Consider the following 23,264-nt stretch of genomic DNA (forward strand, 5'->3'; position numbering starts at 1 on the left):
AACATTGGGTTATTTTGCTAATTTCACCCGGCCTATCTCAGGGAACAGCAAAAATAAAGTGCAGTTTAATTTTATTTTAACTCTAATTTTCCAAAATAATGTGAATATCAGGACAACTTTTACCCTTGGATTAGTTCAAAATAAATCTGATTGGAAAAAAAAAAAACACACAAGCGAATTATGTCTATATATGGAGTTAAAATCTAAAATGGTGGCCGTGATCAAATCTCAGACAAATCACAGAGAAAATTAAAATTAATAAAAGACAATTATCAGCCCTTCTCGACTGGGGATCGAACTTAAGACCTTCTAGAGAGAAAATATCTTAATCAGAGACAGCATTACAAGTATTTCAGCACACCATATTTGAAGAAAAAGAAAAACGCTCTTATCATCATCATTATTATTATTATCATTATTATTATTATTATTATTATTATTATTATTATTATTATTATTATTATTATTATTATTATTATTATTATTATTATTATTGTGTTATGACCATTGTTGTATATGTTATGGTTATTACTGGTATCATTTAATGTTTTAGTACAATTATTAGAATTACCATCTTGTCTTGTTGGTTTCATTTATCATTTTTTCTCTTTATGTATCTACCATCAAATTTTGTTTGTTTGTCTTTAGGGTATTACGGCGCTTGCCACACATTAGGTCATATCAGCGCCAATAAAAAGGAATAAAATTGGCACAGTAAAAACATTATAGATGGACAATTAAAAGGACTTGAGGAAAAAGTAAGACAAAACAGTCAATAACAGAGAGATGATCTACAAGGGAAAAAAATATCATCTCCCAAAACTATAAATATATTATGTTCAACTGTTTCCCTCCAGCCAAGGACTTTGGCCAGGGTCAGGACAAAACTAAGTAAACTCATTCTTAGACAAATACCGTAATTAATTTTTTCCTTTGGATAGTAATAGTCAGTCTGACTGAGTCAGGTCATTTATTTACAGATAAAGAAGGGGGGGGGAGATGAAGAAGAAGAAGAAGAAGAAGAAGAAGAAGAAGAAGAAGAAGAAGAAGAAGAAGAAGAAGAAGAAGAAGAAGAAGAAGAAGAAGAAGAAGAAGAAGAAGAAGAAGAAGAAGAAGAAGAAGAAGAAAAGAGAAGAAGAAGAAGAAGAAGAAGAAGAAGAAGAAGAAAGAAGAAGAAGAAAGAAGAAGAAGAAGAAGAAGAAGAAGAAGAAGAAGAAGAAGAAGAAGAAAGAAGAAGAAGAAAGAAGAAGAAGAAGAAAGAAGAAGAAGAAAGAAGAAGAAGAAGAAGAAGAAGAAGAAGAAGAAGAAGAAGAAGAAAAGAAGAAGAAGAAAGAAGAAGAAGAAGAAGAAGAAGAAGAAGAAGAAGAAGAAGAAGAAGAAAAGAAGAAGAAGAAGAAGAAGAAGAAGAAGAAGAAGAAGAAGAAGAAGAAGAAGAAGAAGAAGAAGAAGAAGAAGAAGAAGAAAGAAGAAGAGAAGAAGAAGAAGAAGAAGAAGAAGAAGAAGAAGAAGAAGAAAGAAGAAGAAGAAGAAGAAGAAGAAGAAGAAGAAGAAGAAGAAGAAGAAGAAGAAGAAAAAGAAGAAGAAGAAGAAGAAGAAGAAGAAGAAGAAGAAAGAAGAAGAAGAAGAAGAAGAAGAAGAAGAAAGAAGAAAGAAGAGAAGAAGAAGAAGAAGAAGAAGAAGAAGAAGGAAGAAGAAGAAGAAAAAAGAAGAAAAAAAAGAAGAAGAAGAAGAAGAAATTTATCATTTTTCCTACATAGCTTCGAAAGGTCCAGGAATTGGATTGAGAAGATCTTCATAGTTTAACGGGATTTGAGCTGCCAAATTTTCCCAGGTGTCCAAAGGATCAAGGTTGCCAGCAAGCCAGTTTTTTAATGTGAAGGGTAAATCTCGAACAAACGAGTTGTGGGTTAATATTGCCTTGCTTGCCATGATTGCTCTGGAAGAAAAAGAGAAATAGAAATGACAACAATGATTATCCTATTTCTCTTAGTAATTTGATGCGTATCTAGAAGTCGATTTGGGGTCATAATGGAGATAAGATGACCTTTATTAATAAATAAAAAATGGAAATTACATTGTGTTCACAAGAAGATGGCCCTCTCTCTCTCTCTCTCTCTCTCTCTCTCTCTCTCTCTCTCTCTCTCTCTCTCTCTCTCTCTCTCTCTCTCTCTCTCTCTCTCTTAATCTATCTTTTTCTCTCTCTTATTATGACGATAACTTACATGACGGGTTAAATCGAAAGTTTGTTTAGTTGCTCATGACGTGCTCTTTTTCAGTTCAGGCCTTTTTTATAAAGATGAAGGCTGCAACTCCCAACAATAATGATATACTCGTACATCAACTGCAAAAAATAGGCAGAGGGGGAAATGGTTAATGGAGTTCAATTTAACAAAATGTCATGTCAATTTCAATCTTTCAGTCAGCAGTTAGAGTAAGAAAAATGAAATAGCTTTTATTTTTATCGCCACATGCAGCAAAAAAAAAAAGGAGGCAGAAGTGTGCCATTCAAAAGACTTATCTGATTATCTGTTTTGGATATTTTTTAAAAACAACACCACATCTACTATATCTCGCTGAAAAGTAAAAAGGAGAAAAAAGGACAAAATTTAAGTAGTGACGGAGTAGTGCCATTCAAAAAAAAAAAAAGCAAATCTCCAATGTGAACAATCTGACGAAATACGAACCCTAAAAGTGTTTGAATAATGATTTGCATCAGTTTCCAGCACCGTTTTTTTTTTCCCAAAGTCTTTCTCAACATAATAAAAAGAAATGCTTGGTAGAAAAACTGTTGTTGAAGTTAGTAGTAGTAGTAGTAGTAGTAGTAGTAGTAGTAGTAGTAGTAGTAGTAGTAGTAGTAGTAGTAGTAGTAGTAGTATCTAATTAGTATCTAGTCGTAGTAGTAGTAGTAGTAGTAGTAGTAGTAGTAGTAGTAGTAGTAGTAGTAGTAGTAGTAGTAGTAGCAGTAGTAGTAGTAGTAGTAGTAGAAGTAGTAAGTAGTATAGTCTAGATAGATAGAATGTTGTATTATAATGTTGTAGTGGTAGATGGACATGAGATAAATATTTCTTGGTGGTGGTGTTTTGATAAAAGTGACCATTATTTATTTTTCAATATTAGAATAGATTATAACCGAAATATAGAGGCTACCTGTTTTGTTTTATTCGCAAACAAAAAATGAGCACTGGCACTGGTAACTGACTGGTACTGGTAGGGGTGTGATTGGGATTGTGACTTGTGATTCATTCAATTTAATCATAATCAGACAGATTGTGATCACTGTGACTGTGAGCGGGAGTTCATCAATCCTAATATTTGATAAACACTGTACGCTTTGAGCAGCATTCACACATTCCAAACTCAAAATATCCCCTCAACGGACAAGTCAAAATAAGACGTTTGCCTCTCCCATAAGTTTTAGATCCTGTCTATTTACATCTAAGAATAGTAAGCAGGAAATTCCACCGGAAATCTGGGATGCTAGCGGAAGTAAGATTTAGACTGCCCTGTCGGATCCCGTAAGCTACATTGAAGTCAGAATAGTCTTCATAAAGAACACGCAAAACTGAGCTCAAATCAAATAAAATCAAAATATAGTTGTTGAATAAAATTAGAAGAAAAAATCTTAAAATAATGACAATAAGAGGCCAAAGGAGAAATAATACATTATAAAGAATATATAACTTTGAATTACCTTTATTGAACAAGTCAGGATGGCCGAGCGGTCTAAGGCGCTGCGTTCAGGTCGCAGTCTACTCTTGTAGGCGTGGGTTCGAATCCCACTTCTGACATTTCTTTTTGTTTTTCTTCCTTTTTTTTTTTTTTAACTTTTCTTTCTCTCTTTTTCTTTAGATATTATTTATTTATTTATTTATTTATTTATTTATTTTATTTATTTATTTATTTAACAATTTAATTTCTCCTCTTATCTATCAATGATATTTACTCTTATTCACAATAGCTTTACCTTTGACATTCATCGACATTCTATATTATTGAAAACATTTTTAACCTTCTTCAGGAACAAATAAAACACAAAATAGGACGTGACCTTCTCTTACTCTCGTGTCTTTTCTCCACTTTATCTCTTTGATATTCTTAGTACGTGTGGCTATGTGGTCTTGTGGTATCACACTCGCTTTTAGATCGGAAGGTCCTGGGTTCGAGCCATACACACAAACACAAACACACACACACAAATACATACACACACACAAACACACACACATAAACACACACACACACACACACAAACACAAACACATACACACACACAAACACAAACACATACACACACAAACACACACACAAACACAAACACACACAAACACACACACAAACACACACACAAACACACACACAAACACACAAACAAAAACACACACACAAACACACGCACGCACACACACACACACAAACACACGCACACACACAAACACACGCACACACACTCAAACACAAAAACACACACACAAACACACACACACAAACACACACACACAAACACACGCACACACACACACAAACACACGCACAGACACACACATAAACACACACACAAACACAAACACACACACACACAAACACACAACATAATATAGATAGTATGCGCTTGGCTGAGGAGCTCACAACATTGCCATCCGGAAGTATAACGGACCAACACACAAAACTTTGTGTAACCATGATCGTTTATCGTCAGGTTAATACAGTTTAGTGAGAATTACTCATAAACGCGGATGGCAAAAAACAGTGACGTCAAATTCGAACTATCTATAATGCGTGTCTTTGTGTCATATAGTGGCCTACAGTCATACTGAGAACACCACGAACACACACACACACACACACACACACAAACACACACACACACACACACAAACACCGGTTTGAGACTTTTTGCCACGATGGGGGTCATTTAAATCGATCGATGTTTGAAGGACGAGTTTTCTGGCCAAATTTTTAAATATTGTGGGTTTTTCTCCAGATTACGGCAGTGTAGATGTCACCCTAGAAAGAGGAGAGTTAACGCTCTCGTAGCTCCTCTTTCTAGGATGTCACTGCCTCTATCCCCTCCCTTTATAATAATAAGATTGTCGTCATGATGTAACTTGACATCTCCGTCCAACCTGACAACAGAGTGCTGATCGTTTTCAGCTTGCAGGTTATCTCGAACACCCAGCCCAGCGGACACGCTTGAACGTCCCATTTACGAACACTCAGTATCATAAATTCGCTCGCTCTAACAAAGACAGAAAAGAAATGATACCAAACGCTTGCATGATTTTCACAGAGTCGTGGCGACCAAATAGATTTTTTTAAAAACAACAAAAAACTAGAGAATTTATATAGCGCAATATCCACTAAACATGCTCAAAGCGCTTTGCAAGGGGTCCACAAGCAACAGCAACACTTAACATGCAGGATGAGACATGACGCTTCTTAGACTACACTATTATAATTTTACACCTGAGTATGGTGAGTAAATGTGATTAAAGAGGACTCAACTATACGCCGCTCAGAGCGATTCTCGAACCCTGGACCTTCCGATATGAAAACGAGTCATACTACTAGACCAGGTAGCCCAGATAGAGAATATCGTTAGATGGCCGACAGGGAGTACAAAATAAAACTCACGTGATCAAAGCACAAAATGCTAAAGATAATATATCTAATAGTATAGATCGTGTCTCAAAATTACCTATGCTCAATACTATGCGTTTCGCCCAAAATAATACCCCCCCCCCCCCCCCCCCCCACACACACACACAACCCACAAATTCATAACATTAGCCAGCCGGATATACAGTAGTTAGTACGCGCTTGGATAGGAAACTCACAGCATTGCCATCCGCAAGTATAACGGACCAACACACAAAACTATGTGTAACCATGAATGTTTATAGTCTGGTTAATACAGTTTAGTGAGAATTACTCATCACAATGGATGGCAAAAAACAATAACAAAGACCTGAGTGACGTCATCTTCCTTCTATCAAAAACGGACCAACACATAAAACTTGTGTAACCTGAATGTGTATCGATGCATTGCGTTTTGTCGAAAACAAAAACAAAAAAACAAAACAAAAAAGGCATAACATCCGCCAGCAGGATATAGATAGAATGAAGATGACGTCACTCAGGTCTTCGTTGTTCATTTTTTACTTTATTTATTTATTTATATTTTTTTTTTTTTTTGCCATCCACGTTTATGAGTAATTCTCACTAAACTGTATTAACCAGACGCTATCGGTTTTGTTTTGTTTTCATGCTGTTACTCTTTTTTTTTTGTTTATTTGTTTTGTTTTGTTGTTCCCCCCCCCCCCCCCCCCCCCCCCCCCCACACCTACCTTTCTCGTTTTCTCCTCCTTAAATCAATACAAGACGTTACCGTTCGGTTATTCGTTTCCACTTGCAAACTCAAATCTGTCCATTATTCGAACGCCTATCGATACCGTCCAGTACTTCTTAAAATATGAAGTCCTAGATACCGTCCGTTTCAACCTTACATTAGTGACTGTGTTGTAATAAATTATTACGTTTTCTGTCTTCATGTGCTATGCTCAGATGCAACGTCATGACATAAAGCATTGACAAGTGTGTCGTGTGTAATGTGTAGAACTGACTGTGTACTGTGTCGTTTGTGTAGCTCATTTAAAGTCATATAATTTTGGGTTGGTCACAGTGACTTCTTATATCTACTATCAGTAGACAATGGTTGGTCAGCATTTGACGGTCACCTCTGTGGGCTTTTCCTGACTGACACGTCAATGTCAGCTGCATCAGAACGAGAAAGACACAAAGTACAAAGTCAACTCGAGTTCTTACTAACGTCTTTTGTTGTTGACAGTTGAATGGCAATTTATCATGGGGACAATTACCAAATTGGCCCTGACCGCCCGCCTATAGATAGTATGCGCTTGGCCAAGGAGTTCACAACATTGCCATCCGGAAGTAAAACGGACCAACACACAAAACTGTGTGTATTCGTGAACGTTTATAGTCGGGTTAATACAGTTTAGTGAGAAGTAGGCTACTCATAAACGCGGATGGCAAAAAACAATAACAAAGACATGAGTGACGTCATCTTCGAACTATCTATATGTACACACACCGACGTGACCAGGCGAAGCCATCGTTAACTTTTAGCCTGACACTGACCATCAAAATGCCAGTCTTTGGCTACAAAAGAAAACAAATCGTGAGTTGTATTCAATTGTTCAACCAATGGGACCACTTGTTTCCATGAACACTACTAACGACAACTCACTAGGCGGTGCAAAAACCAAATTATGCCAGAGTTTATAAGCTAACGTTAGCTATACAATCTCTCTGGTTATGCCGTGAATGAGACACGTGAAAAAAAAAAATCACATAGAAGCAATCACACATAATATGTGTGTTATATTATAACCTACACAAAACACATACCGTCCATATAACACGTATATCCTATACCTATTACATCTATTCAACTCCGCCCCCCCCCCCCCCCCCCCCCCCCCCGCCCCCCAACCTTGTTCTTTTATACGCGTTGTTGAATAGTTTGTTCTTTTTTTATGTATGCCAACCGTCAGAGTCAAAGACAGAGCAAACAAAAAAAGGAATAAGAATTTTTTCTTACAGTGCATTCGAGAGTCGTCCAAAAAACTAGCGTGATGTGTGTTGATTATTCAAGCGTGTAGCGGGGACTTCATTGTGTATCATGTGTACACATTCGTTCCGATTGTTCAATTTTATGTTTACTTATGATATTATTTCTATCTTGCAAGCGTCATCACCTTCCTTATTGTATGTATTGTATCGCCATAGCTAAATGATTGATACAGCTCTCAAAAGTATGTCTAAGCTATTGCCATAATGATAGACTCACGTACACGCTATGGTGTGGTGTTGTTTGGTTCTAGCCACAGAGGAGAGAGAGATAGATAGATAGATAGATAGATAGATAGATAGATAGATAGATAGATAGATAGATAGATAGATAGATAGAGGGATGGGAGAGAGAGAGAGAGAGAGAGATAGAGGAGAGGAGAGAGAGAGAAAGGAGATAGAGAGAGGGAATGAGAGAGAGAGAGAGAGAGAGAGATGGGATGAGAGAGAGAGGGGGGATGGGAGAGAGAGAGAAAGGAGATGAGAGAGAGGAGAGAGAGAGAGAGAGAGGGGAGGGATGAGAGAGAGAAAGGGAGGGAGGAGAGAGAGAGAGAGAGAGAGAGAGAGAGAGAGAGAGGGGGGGAGGATGAGAGAGAGAGATGAGAAAGGGAGGGGGGGAGGGAGAGAGAGAGAGAGAGAGAGGGAGCGATGAGAGAGAGAGATCGAGAAAGGGGGGGGGGGGGGAGAGAGAGAGAGAGAGAGAGAGGAGGGAGGGGGGGGGGGGGGGGGGGGGGCGCGGCGTTGCAATCGATTTAAATAATGTTGGTCGTTAAACTGCCGACTCTGGATAAACTCGGCATTTACAAATTTGGCCAGAAAACTTGTTTTTCAAATATCGATCGATATAAAAGACCCTTATCTTGGCAAAAACGTCTCAAACCTGGGACTTTAAGGAAGCCGTCGTGAAGTCCCAGGTTTGAGAGGGTTTTTTTTGCCAAGATGAGGATCATTTAAATCGATCGATATTTGAAGAACGGATTTTCTGGCCAAATTTTTAAATACGTGTTTTTTTCCACCTTAGTATGGCAGTTAATAGGATGAAATGATTGAGAGTAGTGTCTATATTTAGTAACATTCTTCACGTTATATCGACTCGAGTTCTGACAACTGTCATAATAATATTACGATTTATCCAACGACCCATCAGTTCGTCAAAACAGACGATTATTGTTATGGTGACAACCTTCAATTGCAACTGTTTTCATAAATATTCGAGATATCATCATTTTGACAACTTTGTCAGCTTTCCTATGTCCGGTAATCAGAAGGTCTGAGGTTCGATACCCAGTCGAGATCGACTGATTTTTTGGGATGGTTTTTTAAAACTGTATTTTCCTTTCTTGCTTTGTCTGGCACCTTTAATACACACTTTTTCAGTTCTTTTTCCTATGAGCCGAAGGTTTGTTTTTTTTCTCTCGAAGCACTTGCCTTTCCTTCCTAAGGCATTATTGTTGTGTAAAAGCGTATTTTAAAACAAATTTATTGGGGGGGGGGGGGGGGGGTATGGTTTTACGGAACTTTGATCTTATTTGTTTGTTTTTTTTAAGGGTTTTACGGCGCTTGCAACACATTAAGGTCATATCAGAGCCAGTAAAAAGGAAGAAAATGGGAAATGGGAAAGGAAAAGCAACTGAGAAAGGGTAAGACAAAGGGGAATTGGTTCAAATATGAAACAGATGTAGATGCCAGAGAACACTATCAAAGTCAAAGTACTTAGTTTGAGATCACCTAAAAGTCTCATCCAGACACAAGCCCAGGCCTCAACTAAGAGGAATACACTCAAATGTTTACCAATCATATAATATAATATGTAAACTAAACATAATTCAATGCCTAACAGAGAGATGATTTACAAGGAAAAAAATATCATGGTTAAACTATATACATTTGACTGTTTCCCTCCGAGCCAAGGAACTTTGGCAAGGATCAGGACAAAACTAAGTAATCTCATTCCAAGACAATGACAGGAAACAACTGGAAAACGGGTATAGGGGGATAGAAGACACAGCATGTACCTCCCAGCCCCACTATGGGGTACTTTGAGATTACGTATAAGTCTCATCCAAGCACAAGCACAATAAAAAGAAGAAGATGGCGTTGGCTGGGTCATGTGGCCAGAATGGAAAAAGGGTCACTTCCCAAGACAGCCCGTTCTGGACGGCAGAATGGGAAGAGAAGCGGAGAAGACCCAAAGAAACCTGGCGAAGGACCATGGAGAAAGAATTAAAGGAAGCAGGCCTGTCCTGGAATACAGCCACCGCAAAAGCAGCCGATCGCAAAAAAATGGAGATGTCTGGTGGATGCCCTATGTGCCTCAAGGCCCGAAGAGGATTAAGTAAGTAAGCACAAGCACAGGCCAATAAGAGGAATACACTCAAATGTATGAAATGTAAACAAAGCATAATACAGTGCATGACGACAGAGAGATGATTTACAAGCTCCCAAAACTAACTATAGAGTCTCAGCCGGGACAAAACCAAGTAATTTCATCCCACGACAAAGACAGAAAGCAAGTTGGAAAACAGATATAGGGGGATAGAAGACACAGGAAGTGCCTCCCTGCCCACTATGGGAGGTCAGGAACCCCACCCAGACAATACCAAGTAATCCCATTCCAAGACAAAGAGAGAAAGCAAGTTGGAAAACAGATAGAGGGATAGAAGACACAGTATGTACCTCCCTGCCCACTATGGGAGGTCAGGAACCCCACCCAGGAAGACACAGTAAGTGCCTCCCTGCCCTCTTCCCGATATGCGACCTTTTGTACAGATAAGTAGAAGTAACAAAAAAAAGGACTAGATCACATAAATAGAGGTCCCAACATTTAAAAAGATTGTTTTAAATGGTTTTACGGCGCTTGCAACACGTTTAGGTTATATCAGCGCCAGTAAAAAAGGAAGAAAATGGGATAGTAAAAAGTTCTGGAATTAAAATTAAAGCACCCAAGAAAAAGTAAGACAAAAGGGGAACTAGGAACAAATAGGGATCAGATGTAGAATCCAAGAGCACACCACTAATGTACTTGTTGCTTTTGTTTTTAAGGGTTTTACGGCGCTTGCAACACATTAAGGTCATATCAGCGCCAGTAAAAAGGAAGAAAATGGGATAGTAAAAAGTTCTAGAATTACAATAAAGCATCCAAGAAAAGGGAAGACAAAGGGGAATTGGTTCAAATAAGAAACAGGTGTAGATTCCAAAAGCACTCTATCAAAGTACTTAGTTTGAGATCACTAAAAGTCTCATCCAGACACAAGCACAGGTCCCTGCTAAGAGGAACACACTCGAATGATTAACAAATCATATATAATATAAAGAAAGCATAATACAGTGCATTACAGAGAGATGATTTACAAGGAAAAAAATATCATCTCCCAAAACAATAACTATGCATTCGACTGTTTCCCTCCCAGCCAGGACTCCGACCAGAGCCAGGAAAAAAACAAGTTATCTCATTCCAAGACAGAAAGCATGTTGGAAAACAGATATAAGGGGATAGAAGACACAGTATGTACCTCCCTGCCCGCTATGGGAGGTCAGGATCACCACCCAGAATGTACTTAGTTTAAGATCACCTATAAGTCTCATCCGGACACAAGCACAAGATCCAACAAAGAGGAATACGCTCAAATGCTTACATTATACATTAAAAACAAATATAATGATACATAACAGAGAGATGATTTACAAGGAAAAAAATATCATCTCCCAAAACAATAACTATGCATTCGACTGTTTCCCTCCCAGCCAGGACTCCGAACAGGGCCAAGTAATCTCATTCCAAGACAAAGACAGAAAGCATGTTGGAAAACAGATATAAGGGTATAGAAGACAAAGTATGTACCTCCCCCTGCCCACTATGGGAGGTCAGGATCCCCATCCAGTAAATAGAGGTCCCAACATGCATCAATCCATCATCTACTACAACTTGTTGGATGAATCACATTGTATACTCTTGTAGTCTACAAGAGTATACAATGTGATTCATCCACTCAAAACAGTTTACTGTCAGGATCACGAAAACGTGAGAGAGATAGAAAGGAGATATAATTCTGCAATTCAAATTAAACATTGAGAAAATGACCAAAGAACGAAAAACTAGTCATTTTTGACACTTAATAAAATTTTATTTCTTCGATTCAAAAAGGTTTCCGAATAATGATAATGACAATAATAATAATGATGATTATAGATATCTAATATAAAAAAATCAGCTTAACGACAGAAGTATCCTTATTATAAAATGTGACAACCAACACACACACAAGGACATGAAATGCAGTGGAAATAGACAAGATGATAAAAAAAAAAAATAAAAGCCAGTGTAATATGTGAGAGGAAAAGAATAACGAACAAACTAAATCATTAAAATGCACATCATTGCTCATCTACACACATTGGAACACGCCAATTAGCGTGTCAAAAACATTCCCAGTGTACATGGACATCATAGAAGTTCCAACTGCCATAAAACAATCCATGACAAAATTAGATATAGTTTGTGTATGACACCATTTCAAATCTAACCTGTGTGTAATAGATTGACACATCTGACTGGTATGCAATCATTACAACACACCATTCTTATTTTAACTGTGTGTGTAACAACCTGACACATCTCACTGTTATCATTTCAGGTAATAACCTAATGCCGTAATTTTAAAAAATATATAAATATATATATATATTTATAAATCTATACACATTATTTATATATATTAAGATTATTCCGGGGTATAAGTTAATCTCAGTCTTTAAAAAAAAAAACAAGAAAAAAAAAAAAAAGAAAAAAATAAACGAAGCAATAAACTGAAAACTCCGCCTATCCTTGAAATGCATCCAAACATTTGTCTTGAGGAGAAAAAATAAAACAATGAAATGAACACAATGAATAAATATATTATTTTTTCATTTAATTTTTCCACCAGAGAATTCAATCAATGGACTTTTTAAATAGAAGGCTGTCAGAACGAGGCAATTTACACCATAAAGAATAGCTTAACAATGCATAGGCCAGGATTCCGATGATGACAATCAAAGGCCATGAGTCGACGACGACGACAATCAAAATTAGAATTCATTTTAATACGGAAAAGTATTTGTTTGCCGTTCAATCCGACTGTGGATGAGTGTGTACACGCTACCCTACCCGTCTTGAATATCTTATCAAAATGTAGATGAAAATGAATGTTTTAAGTTCTATTTCAGTGAAAATTCTCATCTATGAACAAAACATCAAAGCATTGGAATCATCATTGATACCATTTTATAACAATGAGATAATTGTGTGAATGAATGAATGGATTGGGATGGAAATGAGAATGATGGGACGTCATATCATATCATGTCATATAATATAGAAATTGAATGGATAATTCTGTACCGTGTCCAAGCCCAGTTTGGCGGCTTCTAGAAGCGACGGACAGACACTGATGATGCCAGCGCAGTACCTAAGTTGATGAATCAGTTGACATTTCTGTTTTGCCAGTAACAATTTTTTATTGCTGAGCGACAGGAAAAAATTTAAAGCCATTCTGAAACTGTCTGGATTTGGGCTTGGCCGTGGTGTAGAACTAAACTCTTCAATTCCACTTTCAAATGAATGCATGTCTAATACAGACAACATGATGACCAACTTTGTATAAAATGCCCAACGCATTCAGTGATTAGCTAGAACTATCGTATTAAAAATATTTTGAAAAAAAATAATATCTATTATCAAAATAACATCATTGCACTAACACACAAAAAAAAAAAAAATAAACCCCCCAAAAAAGAAGGTAACCCAATAAAGGACTTTGTATTTTTTAAATATATAAAAATTTCAAATACTCCAGAACTGCCAACCTATGGAAATGAAACAACAACATCTGTCTGGTGAAATTTGGAAGGAACCAAAAGGACAACCACACAAAGCAAAAGATTGCAATGTGGAATCTATCCAATTCATCAAAATTGCCACCCACCCCCCCACTACACCCAACTCCAAATTCATAATCAGACAGCGACGGTTCCAAATCTCAATGCGGTTGGCAGGTCTGAAACCTACACTCAGCTCCTTCACACATAAAAACCATTTTACTGGCCCTCATCACTTGTCTAACAATTTCATTCTCAACCTGTCACCTCACATCATCAACATCCACGACAAACTGAGCAGAGTTTAACTGTCAAAAATATTATCACACATCTTCTATTTATCGCACCATCTGAGAAAACACAAGTTCTTATCTTCTTTAAAAAGAGAACTAGAACTTACTGTGTGATCTAATTCCTCTTACACTTTGAAAATATATTCAATGTCTTGCTGGCCACAGAATAATCAAAGACGCAAAATTTCCAAAAAATGAAAATCCAATTGACTTTTCCTTGCATCTAAAATTCATTGACATGTGAACAAGCTAATCAAGTTAATTCCACCCCCCCACCCAATCATTGAATACCCAAATATACGAGACAAGCAATTCAATTCTGGAGTAGAATAGGGAGATGCCCCTATATATAACTAATGTGTGTATAGTTTATAAAAATGACATTTTTATCATGTGCTAGAATAAAAAAAAAAAATTATAATATTGATATAGCTATATACAAAATACAACTGGACACAATGACACTAAAAGACAGTCAATCTATAGTATGCAATGAGCCTATGAGCCAATCTGCTAACAATTGTGATTGAACACATGAGTACGAATTCTCAAAGAAAATGCATGGACAAGACATGTGTATGACCACTGACAACAACAACGACAACGTTCAACACCCAATCCCACTTTCTAACTCACATACACACACAGCACAGACTCATCTTCTTCTTTACAAGTGCATAGACTTCAGATCTAAAACTAATACAAACACATACTTAATAAAATATAAAAGTGCATAACAGTCATAGTGCTACACCGAGACCTTAAAAAACTCAAAAGAAAAGCATCATTTATTTCTAGAGCTTTATGCAATTCATGACACTTTTAGGTCATATTTGTTTCAGACCAATGATAATTTCAAAACCATTGCAAGAGACAGGACTGCCTGTCTCATAATTACTTACTTTTGTAATGCAGACGATAATTCATCCCATTATTAAGAAATCTTTCCTCTTACGGTGCTAACTGAAAATCCCCTTTATCATAAATTAATGACTTAAAAAACAAAAAACAAAAGAAAAATCAAGGAGAAAGAAGAGGATTCTGCACTAATGACATTAATTCTATTGCACAAACAATACTTATCACTTTAAAAAAAGATATATAATTTCAATACTAACATAACATGTAAAGCTACAAAAACAGGCATGTCAATAAACATCCTCACCCTTTCTCACACACACACACATACACACAAACAAACCAAATTGTATATATTGTGCATAATATCTGAAAGCAAGGTGTGATAATTCTCAAGAAAGACGCTTCCCATTCACACCTCTATTGTCCCTGCCTGTGTTAGTCAATATGTCCTTCTTTAAGTACAGGTGTAAAAAAAAAAATTAATTTATAAGACATACACATTGCATTGCAGATTATCATTCAAACTGTTCTATTTCATTGAGTAGTTGTAAACAAGATCACGACCATAATCATTAGTTTATCACATATCCGACATATCCTAGTGCAACACACTAAGTATAATCGTAAACACCAACACGATAAAGATTAATAGTCAGTCAAGGGTTAAGTTATACTCCGGAATGTTAAAATTTGAAAAACCTTTTTAAATATTCCTAATTCAACATATCAAAACTGTTTAAGATCAGGAAACCTTCGAAACGCCTTTCAATGAATCTTTTTTTTCTTTTAATTTTATCAATTTTGGTGAAATCAAGATTTTAAATGCTTTAAAATGATCATTTCTTTGACAAGGAAGGCAAATTTTAAAAATGTATAATTATATAGCTCACCCAATTCTTAATTTGATTAATGAACCTCCCATTGCGTTCAAGACAGATTGAATAAAATTGAAAAACTAAAAACCAAACTCCTCCCAATACTAAAAACAATTTTGTGTAAGTCTCTTCATTTATTATTCATATTAAAAAAATATTTTCAAAATTAAAACACAGGTTAAAACAAGGTAGGAGAGACAAGTTATTTTATTTTCAGTTCTTAATCGATTCAAGAGGGACTACATCAAACTCTACCCCCCCCCCCCCCCCTCCAAAAAAAAAAAAATAAAAAAAAAAAATTAAATCACACTTTAAGGGTAAATTTATAAAATTAAAAAACTAATAATTAGGGTAGAGGATGAGAGGAGATGCGCTGGAAAGGGAGGGGGACAACATAAGCTTTTTGATACCATTTATATTTTAGAACAAAGAAAAAAAAAAAGAGAATTACTTGGCTACATAGACTTTAAACTTGATACTTCCTTGCATCTCAGTTCTGTCGTATTCAATGTTCTTGGCATAGGCCCTGCATTCCACCTCAATGGTATTACCACGAGTGATGTTCTGAAACTGGACAAAGACCAGTGGGGCACGGTAAGTCCTCTGGCCCTCAAAGGGATAGTACTTGATGGGGAATCCCTGCTGTGGATAGTAGGCCAGATCACCCAGCTTGTCCTGATCACCCTTCTCCTTCTGCAAAAAAACAGCAATTCAAACAAACGATATAAAACACCTTTGAAAAAAATCTAAAATAATTAAAATTCTAAAATAATTAAAATAAAGACATTTAAATAAAAATTCTATAGTTAAACTTCCAACAGTTTAGATACGACAAAGTGTGCGCAAATTCACTTTCATTCACACAAATAAACGAGTTAAGCAATTGACTTTCAATAGTCATGACAGCTGAAAATAGCAAATAAAGAAAGAAAGGGAAAAAATATGAATTTCAAGAGAAAATTATGTATTGACCCAAAATGCTTGACTTCCACTGAATATTTCTAAACACTGTCCTTTAAAATCGATATAATGCCATCTGTTCATTTCTAAAACAACAAATGCCAATATTTAAAATCTGAATATGGAGGGGGAAGAAGAGAAATTTTTAATTTTAATAAAATTAGAATTTGGCACCAAAAAAAACTGTCTAGTCCTATTGCTTAATTTATTGATATTCCAAGTGGCAAATCTCAATATCTGCCATGGTTAATTACTCCACTTGTACCATTCATCAGCTTGGTGATAACTTTCAGTTAAAAACAAAACAAGATTTGAATATAAAAACAAAGAATAAGCTTTCCGTTATCTCGTTCTTACGAAAAACTAAAACTCAACCCGATTCAAACCCTTCCCTTTGGTACATCACATTAATTTAAGGTGTGGGTTTGAGAGTATTCAATTTCATCGCAATGCAACTGGGCTACTAATTTATTTATCATTTTAATTTGAACATTGATGATCTGATATCATTAATTCTTTGGCAAATTTCCAACAATCAACTTTGAACTCTAACTTGGCAAAACTCCAGATAGTGATAAATTATTTCGGCATCCTGTACAAAAAGGTGTGTACGGACCAAAGTGGAATGAGCTCAAAGGAAAATTAAAAAAAAAAAAAAAAGCAAAACAAAATTTGAGTACCTCGACAAAAAATTTAAGATCCCCCACCCCCCAAAGTAGAGCTTTTATATAGAGCAATATCTTCTAACTGTGTCAAAGTGCTTTACAAAGGGTCCCTGACCAAAAACACGTAGAACGAGACATGACACCAGTTAGGCGATATTACAATTTATTTTTCTCCGACAAAGACATCGCTGTTAACGACCATGGACTTATTTTACGGATCGAGTGTCATACCACAAATCAACACATCCGCGCAAATGATAAATAAATAAAACGGTTAAAAGCCCAAGAAAAAAAAATGATTTAAAACCCAATAAAAAGGAAGAGCTGTAGATGTGAGAGTTAAAAAAGCATCAATGAAAAAGTAAGACAAAAGGAGACAAAGGTTTAAATAGGAACAGAATAGTCCACAAGCAATTCACCAATGTGCTGATTTTGACATTACTTGAAGTCCCATCCAGACACAAGCAAAAGACTGCGCTTTGAAGGATAGAGTCAAATGTTTACACAGTAAAATACATTGAAAACTAACAGCTGCAATAGTACACAACTGAGAAATGATTGCCATGGGAAAAAAAAATCTAAAATTCCTTTAAAAAAAAAAAAAATAACTCAACAAAGAAGGAAAGCAACATGTAAAGAGAAAACAGATACCGGAGATAGAAGACATAGCAAAAAAAAAAAAAAAAAGTGACCACCCACCATGGGGGTCAAAAAGACCCCACAGAGTTATTCTGCTATAACTAGAAAGTAAGTGATATAAAATAAAACCTTTATAAAATAAAGAATGGAAGATAACACTTACAGCATAACAACGCAGAGGGATGATTTGGGGATCGTACTGCAAGCCCCATGTTACGGGAAATTTGGCATCATTGGCGTTTTTCCACAACTCGGGTTCCCATCCAAAAACCTGACAAAGTGAGGACGGGGAAAAAAACAAAAAAACAAAAACGAAATATAAACATTCATTTGCATATGTTATTTATATAAAAAAAAAAAAGAAAAAAAAAGAAGCAAACAAACAAAAAGAAAGAAGTGAAAACATTCAAACTAAACGACCAGCCTCCTTCCAGAACGATATCTGCTGCGTGTCTTTGTTTTCAATGAATAAACAACTTGATCAGACAGTTTGGAATGGAAGTTACACGTGATTATAAAAAGTCGAACGTTAAAATCAGACCTGCCAACCATCCCGGAATTGAGCTTATAATCCCGGAATGTCGAAATTTTTTTTTTTTTTTTTTATTTGGTCACTGACCACAAAAACGAGTTTTTTTCAATTTGTTTCATGTGACTTAGTATGGTTTGATCCTGACCTCCTCGTATATTGTACATACAGTTTATTTCTAGTTTTGGTGAGTACAATTTTATTTTTTCGACATTTTCCTTATATCCCTGATTTTGCTCCTCAAAATCCCTGATTGGCATAATCACATGTTGGCAGGTCTGTAAAATGATCAGACTTCTGACGTTTGAACATTTTTTAAATTCATAAAACCATAAATAAAAAACCATTGGGCAAATGTGTGGCACTGTCTGTAAACGGTATTTGATGTCTGGATGGTTTGGATTACAGTTGAATTAATGGCAGACATGCCAAATTGAAAACTTCAAATTTAGTAATTTTTATGTCAATTTTTAGTAATATGACAAAGAAATTCGTAATTTATGAAACTGTGTACGAACAACCACAATATTATTATTATTATCATTATTATAGTAGTAGTAGTAGTAGTTGTTCATCCTCTTCTTATAATTATTATTATTATTAAGTATTACTAAGAATTAATTAAAGTAATTTTTCATAAAATTTAGTATTGGACCATGAAATTTGTCTAAAATTCGTAAAATTACGAAAAATTCGGCATGTATGTTATGGCCACAGATAGAATGAAAAATGTTGCTGCATGAAGCTCCCAGGAAAAATACAACAATAAGTAATGAAACGGAAGCTTCAATTTATCGAAAGAAGACAGATGATATGGACGTTTCGGGGTTACATGAAGCTTGCGTTTCATGCCTCATCATTATTTAGTCAACAATATGAGACCTTGTATAAGTCTAGTATAATTATTGCAGAAAATGAGATAAATCTCATGACAGTGGAAAACCCTGACTATTAATATTTTTAATAATATTTTATTTCAAATTCACTTTTCACAAGCCAATCCATCCTGACATATTGAGATGGTCGGACACAAATCTCCTATTTCTAGCTATCATTCTCCATCATCAATACCGTCCTGACATAACACCATATTGAGATGGTCGGTCACAAATCTCCTATTTCTAGCTATCATTTTCCATCATCAATCCCGTCCTCACAAATCACCATTTTGAGATGGTCGGTCACGAATCTCCTATTTCTAATTCTAGCTATCAATTTCCATCTTCAATACCGTCCTGACATAACACCATTTTGAGATGGTTGGTCACAAATCTCCTATTTCTAGCTATCATTTTCCATCATCAATACTGTCCTCACAAATCACCATTTTGAGATGGTCGGTCACGAATCTCCTATTTCTAATTCTAGCTATCAATTTCCATCTTCAATGCCGTCATGACATAACACCATTTTGAGGCAATAGGTCACTTAACAATACAAGTATTTGAAGCCAAACAATCTCATCTGCTCTGCTATCCCATCCTACCTTGTTCAATTTGATCAGAACACAAGGCTTTCCGTCGGCAAATCCGTAATCATTTTCTGGTTTACAATTCGTTGTCAAATCGTCAAGTTCCACTTTACAACCCTCCTTTTCCCCTCTGCGTGTAGTCACGATGGCACCACAATCCGAGCCACCCACCTTCTCGTACTCTGCATGTAGAATAATACAAAATGACAATCAAAAATGGGAATGTATCTAAATTCAACAATACCAAGTAAATTTTACCACAGATCTGTTTTGTAGGAAAGGATACAGTTAGTCATGTAGCCACAATGCACGTCCACCACCTCCTATAAGTCTAGAATGAGATATTTTAAGCCTATAAGTTTGCAGAGCTGCAAACTCCTATGGATACATTGGCAGAATCACTTACGCTGAAACTCAATGAAACGGAACTACTGAAGAATACTACTTACCATTATCCATCTTACAGTAATATCCACAACGTCCATTTAATTTCAAATATTTTGCCCAGTATATGGACTACGACCACTCCAAGCTTCCAATTCTGCGCGACTAAGTGATGTTAATTATCGATTTTGCACATATCTGAATTCCCAGAATCTGACTGAGCTCCAAAGGTTTGTGGGACGTTTCCATGAAATGCAGAATTGGCAGTTCCGAGTCTACTATCAAATCAAGCTTAAAGTAACCAATAATTTCAAAAATGGCCAGAAATGGATTGACTTCCAATACCATTGAATTGAGATGACCCTCAGCTTGTCAAGAACCCAACACCCGTCAGATAAGACTTCTATCACATTGCAGGTTGAATCATTTTACACAAGTTGAGGGTCATCATCTCAATTCGTTGATAACTGAAGTCAAAACATTTTTTGGGCCAAAACGAAAATTGTGCTTTGTCAGATTGCAGAGTATTTCTTTCATCTCCCAATAATGCAGTGTTTATTATCGACACTGAAAACTGTCAAGAAATGCCCAATGACTGATCCTATTCAACATAAGCATAGAGTAGATTGAGGTGAGGACTGACTTAATCACGGATCACAAAAATCCTAATGAATAGGTGAAAATGGAAAGGCGTCAGATAGATACAATACAGTTTCGATCCAAACTGTACTACTGAATTCCTTTCTTTTCTTGTTTCCCCGACCAAGGGTTTGCACTATAAACATCCATTATTTGTAGCGTTTCCATTACAAACCTTTTTATTATGAACAGAGTACGAACAACATGTACCACTTACTTTTAAGAAAGTTATCTAGATCCTTCTTGTAGTCCTTGTTTTTACCCAAGACAGGCTTGGCTGACACCTTGGCATTGTCCAAATCAACTCTTGGTCTGAATCCCAAACCTGGGAAAAAATTTATTTAAAAAAATAAAAAAATTTATTGCAGATCGCTGTGACATAGAATAACGGAGAGCAAATTCTAACATCATCTCCTTAAAGAAGAGAAGAGAAAAAAACAAAAAAGAATCAAAACAAATAAAAAAACTTTTGTATTTTCAATCAAGCCACTGATGACAAGGGGGAGCGGGGACCTATTTTTTAAAACGAAGTAATTTATGAACTTACTCATCATAAGCAAATTTAAATCTTAATAAAATCAGCCGTCTTTGGTTGCCAGTGGACAACAATACATCAGCCATTCACTTTTAGTTAGGACAGCGAGGACGAACTGTTTTCACCAAGAAAGTTGAATAGCAACAACAGCTTGGGAGGCTTGAGTTGAGGAATATAATATTTTCTTTTGGTGAAAATGAAATGACAAGTCCAAGACAGGAAGGAGAAGAATCATACCCCATGATGAATGGATTGAATTATAAAAGATTAAGATTCATTATATCTATAAATATATCTGCAGTCTTAGAAATATATTGAAACTTGTTTTCTATTTGAGTATCGACGAAACAACTGTTAACTGTCTAGTGTTTACACAAGAAATGGCCCATTCCACAAATTTACTCTATCTCTAGTAGTCACATTGAACTCAAAAGTGGGAAAGAAGAAGAGAGGGGAAAAGAAAAAAAAAGAAAAAAGAACAAACAAACCCTGAAAGTTTATTATTCTTCTATAAAAACAAAGAGTTCCATGATAAGATGAATCTGATCCCAGAGATGAATGCAATACCGTTGACTGGCAACCACACTTTATCTGGCTAGCTATCAATGAAGGAAGATCCTGTGCTGTACATCAACAAGACTCCAGTAATCAAAATAACGACAGAACGAAGCAATGCCCAAGAAGACCTAAGGATGTGTTTGATTAGTTTGGTACCTACCATTATGTAATAAGAGGAGAGACAGGACTGCTAACTGGTTACAATAGTAATTATATCACAATAGAGACCACAAGAAGAATGAAATAAGAAAAAATGAGAATTCCATAACTATTTGGAACCCCCCCCCCCCCCCCCCCCCATTTTAATCCTCTTTCTCCTCTCTCCAATATCTAAAAATTTATTTTTTTTTAATCCACATCAGCCTCTATCATTTCCACACATACATCTCAACAAGCAAATGATATATATAGAACACAAATCCATGGGTGCAAGCAACTGGACCTCAAAAAGCCTGCAAGTCTACTTATGACCAGACATATAATCTGAAAAAGCCTGCAAGATTCACAGACTTAAAAAAAAATATTTTTTTTCAAATTTAATAATATAACTATCACTTCCGGGTCACAGTAGCATCGTGATTCAAAAGCTTCGCTTAATCATATGGTCGTACCCGACCCGATTGTTGGGACCTAAACAAAACAAAACAAAAAAAAAACAAAAATCTATCAAATCCAAATCGCAAAAAGCTGACGACGTTTTTTTCGGTAATCCAATCGGCCGACACTCTTGCACCCATGCAAATCTAACAAACCCCCACCCTCCTTACCTGGATTTCCATCCAATAAACTGCTGTCCTTTTGCAACTTCGGCTCGTGGTCAGAGATGGTTTCATAAAACACAGCCAAGGTGGCAGCAAAGAAACTTGCCAGACAAGCATAGTAGATCAAGTAGAAAACACTAATCTCAACTGTGGAGGAGAAAGACAAAAAGCATGAAAACCAATTATGTCAGACTTCACCTTTTCTTTTGGTTAAGAATGAATTACAAAACATTATTCTTTCAATTTTCAAATAGTTCAGTATAGCCTATGACTATATTAGGCCCTGAGTTGAAGTGCAAATGCCAAGTCAAGTCCATTTAAAATTTCACTTTTAAAAAATTACAAGACTTTAGAATAAAATACCACTTAGCGCCACATTAGTCACATGAAATAGCCAAAACAAACCCCCCCCCCCATTAAAAAGTTTAAATTCACTATAGGGGTCCCAATAGCTCAATTGGTAGAGCACTCGCTTCACACGCAAAGGGACCAAGATCGCTCCTGGGTGCAGAAGAGATTTATTTTCTGAACCCCCCCCCCCCCCCACTGTCCACCCAGCAGCTCCATGGGCCTAATACTAATGGCTCCGAA

The 23,264-nt window shown here is 36.2% G+C and overlaps 2 protein-coding genes and 1 non-coding gene across 5 annotated transcripts in view; 1 reads left to right on the plus strand and 2 right to left on the minus strand.

Annotated features, from left to right (window-relative positions):
- LOC144980725 (interleukin-1 receptor-associated kinase 4-like) overlaps nt 1-3,452 on the minus strand; it is a 27,116-nt gene extending 23,664 nt beyond the window's left edge. For all 3 annotated transcript variants that reach the window (XM_078928447.1, XM_078928445.1, XM_078928444.1), the window contains exons 1-3: nt 3,148-3,452; nt 2,223-2,341; nt 1,754-1,936 (exon numbers count right to left, since the gene is read on the minus strand). In XM_078928447.1, coding sequence (XP_078784573.1) covers nt 1,754-1,929 — 176 coding nt within the window. In that variant the 5' untranslated portion in view covers nt 1,930-1,936; nt 2,223-2,341; nt 3,148-3,452. The remainder of the gene's footprint in view (nt 1-1,753; nt 1,937-2,222; nt 2,342-3,147) is intronic.
- Nucleotides 3,453-3,704: 252 nt separating this feature from the next.
- Trnal-cag (transfer RNA leucine (anticodon CAG)) lies at nt 3,705-3,788 on the plus strand. Its single transcript has one exon. It is a non-coding gene; the product is annotated as a tRNA-Leu (tRNA).
- Nucleotides 3,789-12,536: 8,748 nt separating this feature from the next.
- The window catches only part of LOC144980728 (sodium/potassium-transporting ATPase subunit beta-1-like), a 12,584-nt gene continuing 1,856 nt past the window's right edge, over nt 12,537-23,264 (minus strand). The window contains exons 2-6 of the mRNA XM_078928450.1: nt 22,680-22,820; nt 21,037-21,144; nt 19,812-19,978; nt 17,960-18,067; nt 12,537-16,225 (exon numbers count right to left, since the gene is read on the minus strand). Of these exons, the coding sequence (XP_078784576.1) occupies nt 15,980-16,225; nt 17,960-18,067; nt 19,812-19,978; nt 21,037-21,144; nt 22,680-22,820 (770 nt within the window). The 3' untranslated portion in view covers nt 12,537-15,979. The remainder of the gene's footprint in view (nt 16,226-17,959; nt 18,068-19,811; nt 19,979-21,036; nt 21,145-22,679; nt 22,821-23,264) is intronic.

Source organism: Berghia stephanieae, chromosome 10 (genome assembly GCF_034508935.2).
Source record: "Berghia stephanieae isolate SIO BIC M18660-M18661 chromosome 10, UCSD_Bste_1.3, whole genome shotgun sequence".
In the NCBI taxonomy this organism is placed as follows: domain Eukaryota; kingdom Metazoa; phylum Mollusca; class Gastropoda; order Nudibranchia; family Aeolidiidae; genus Berghia; species Berghia stephanieae.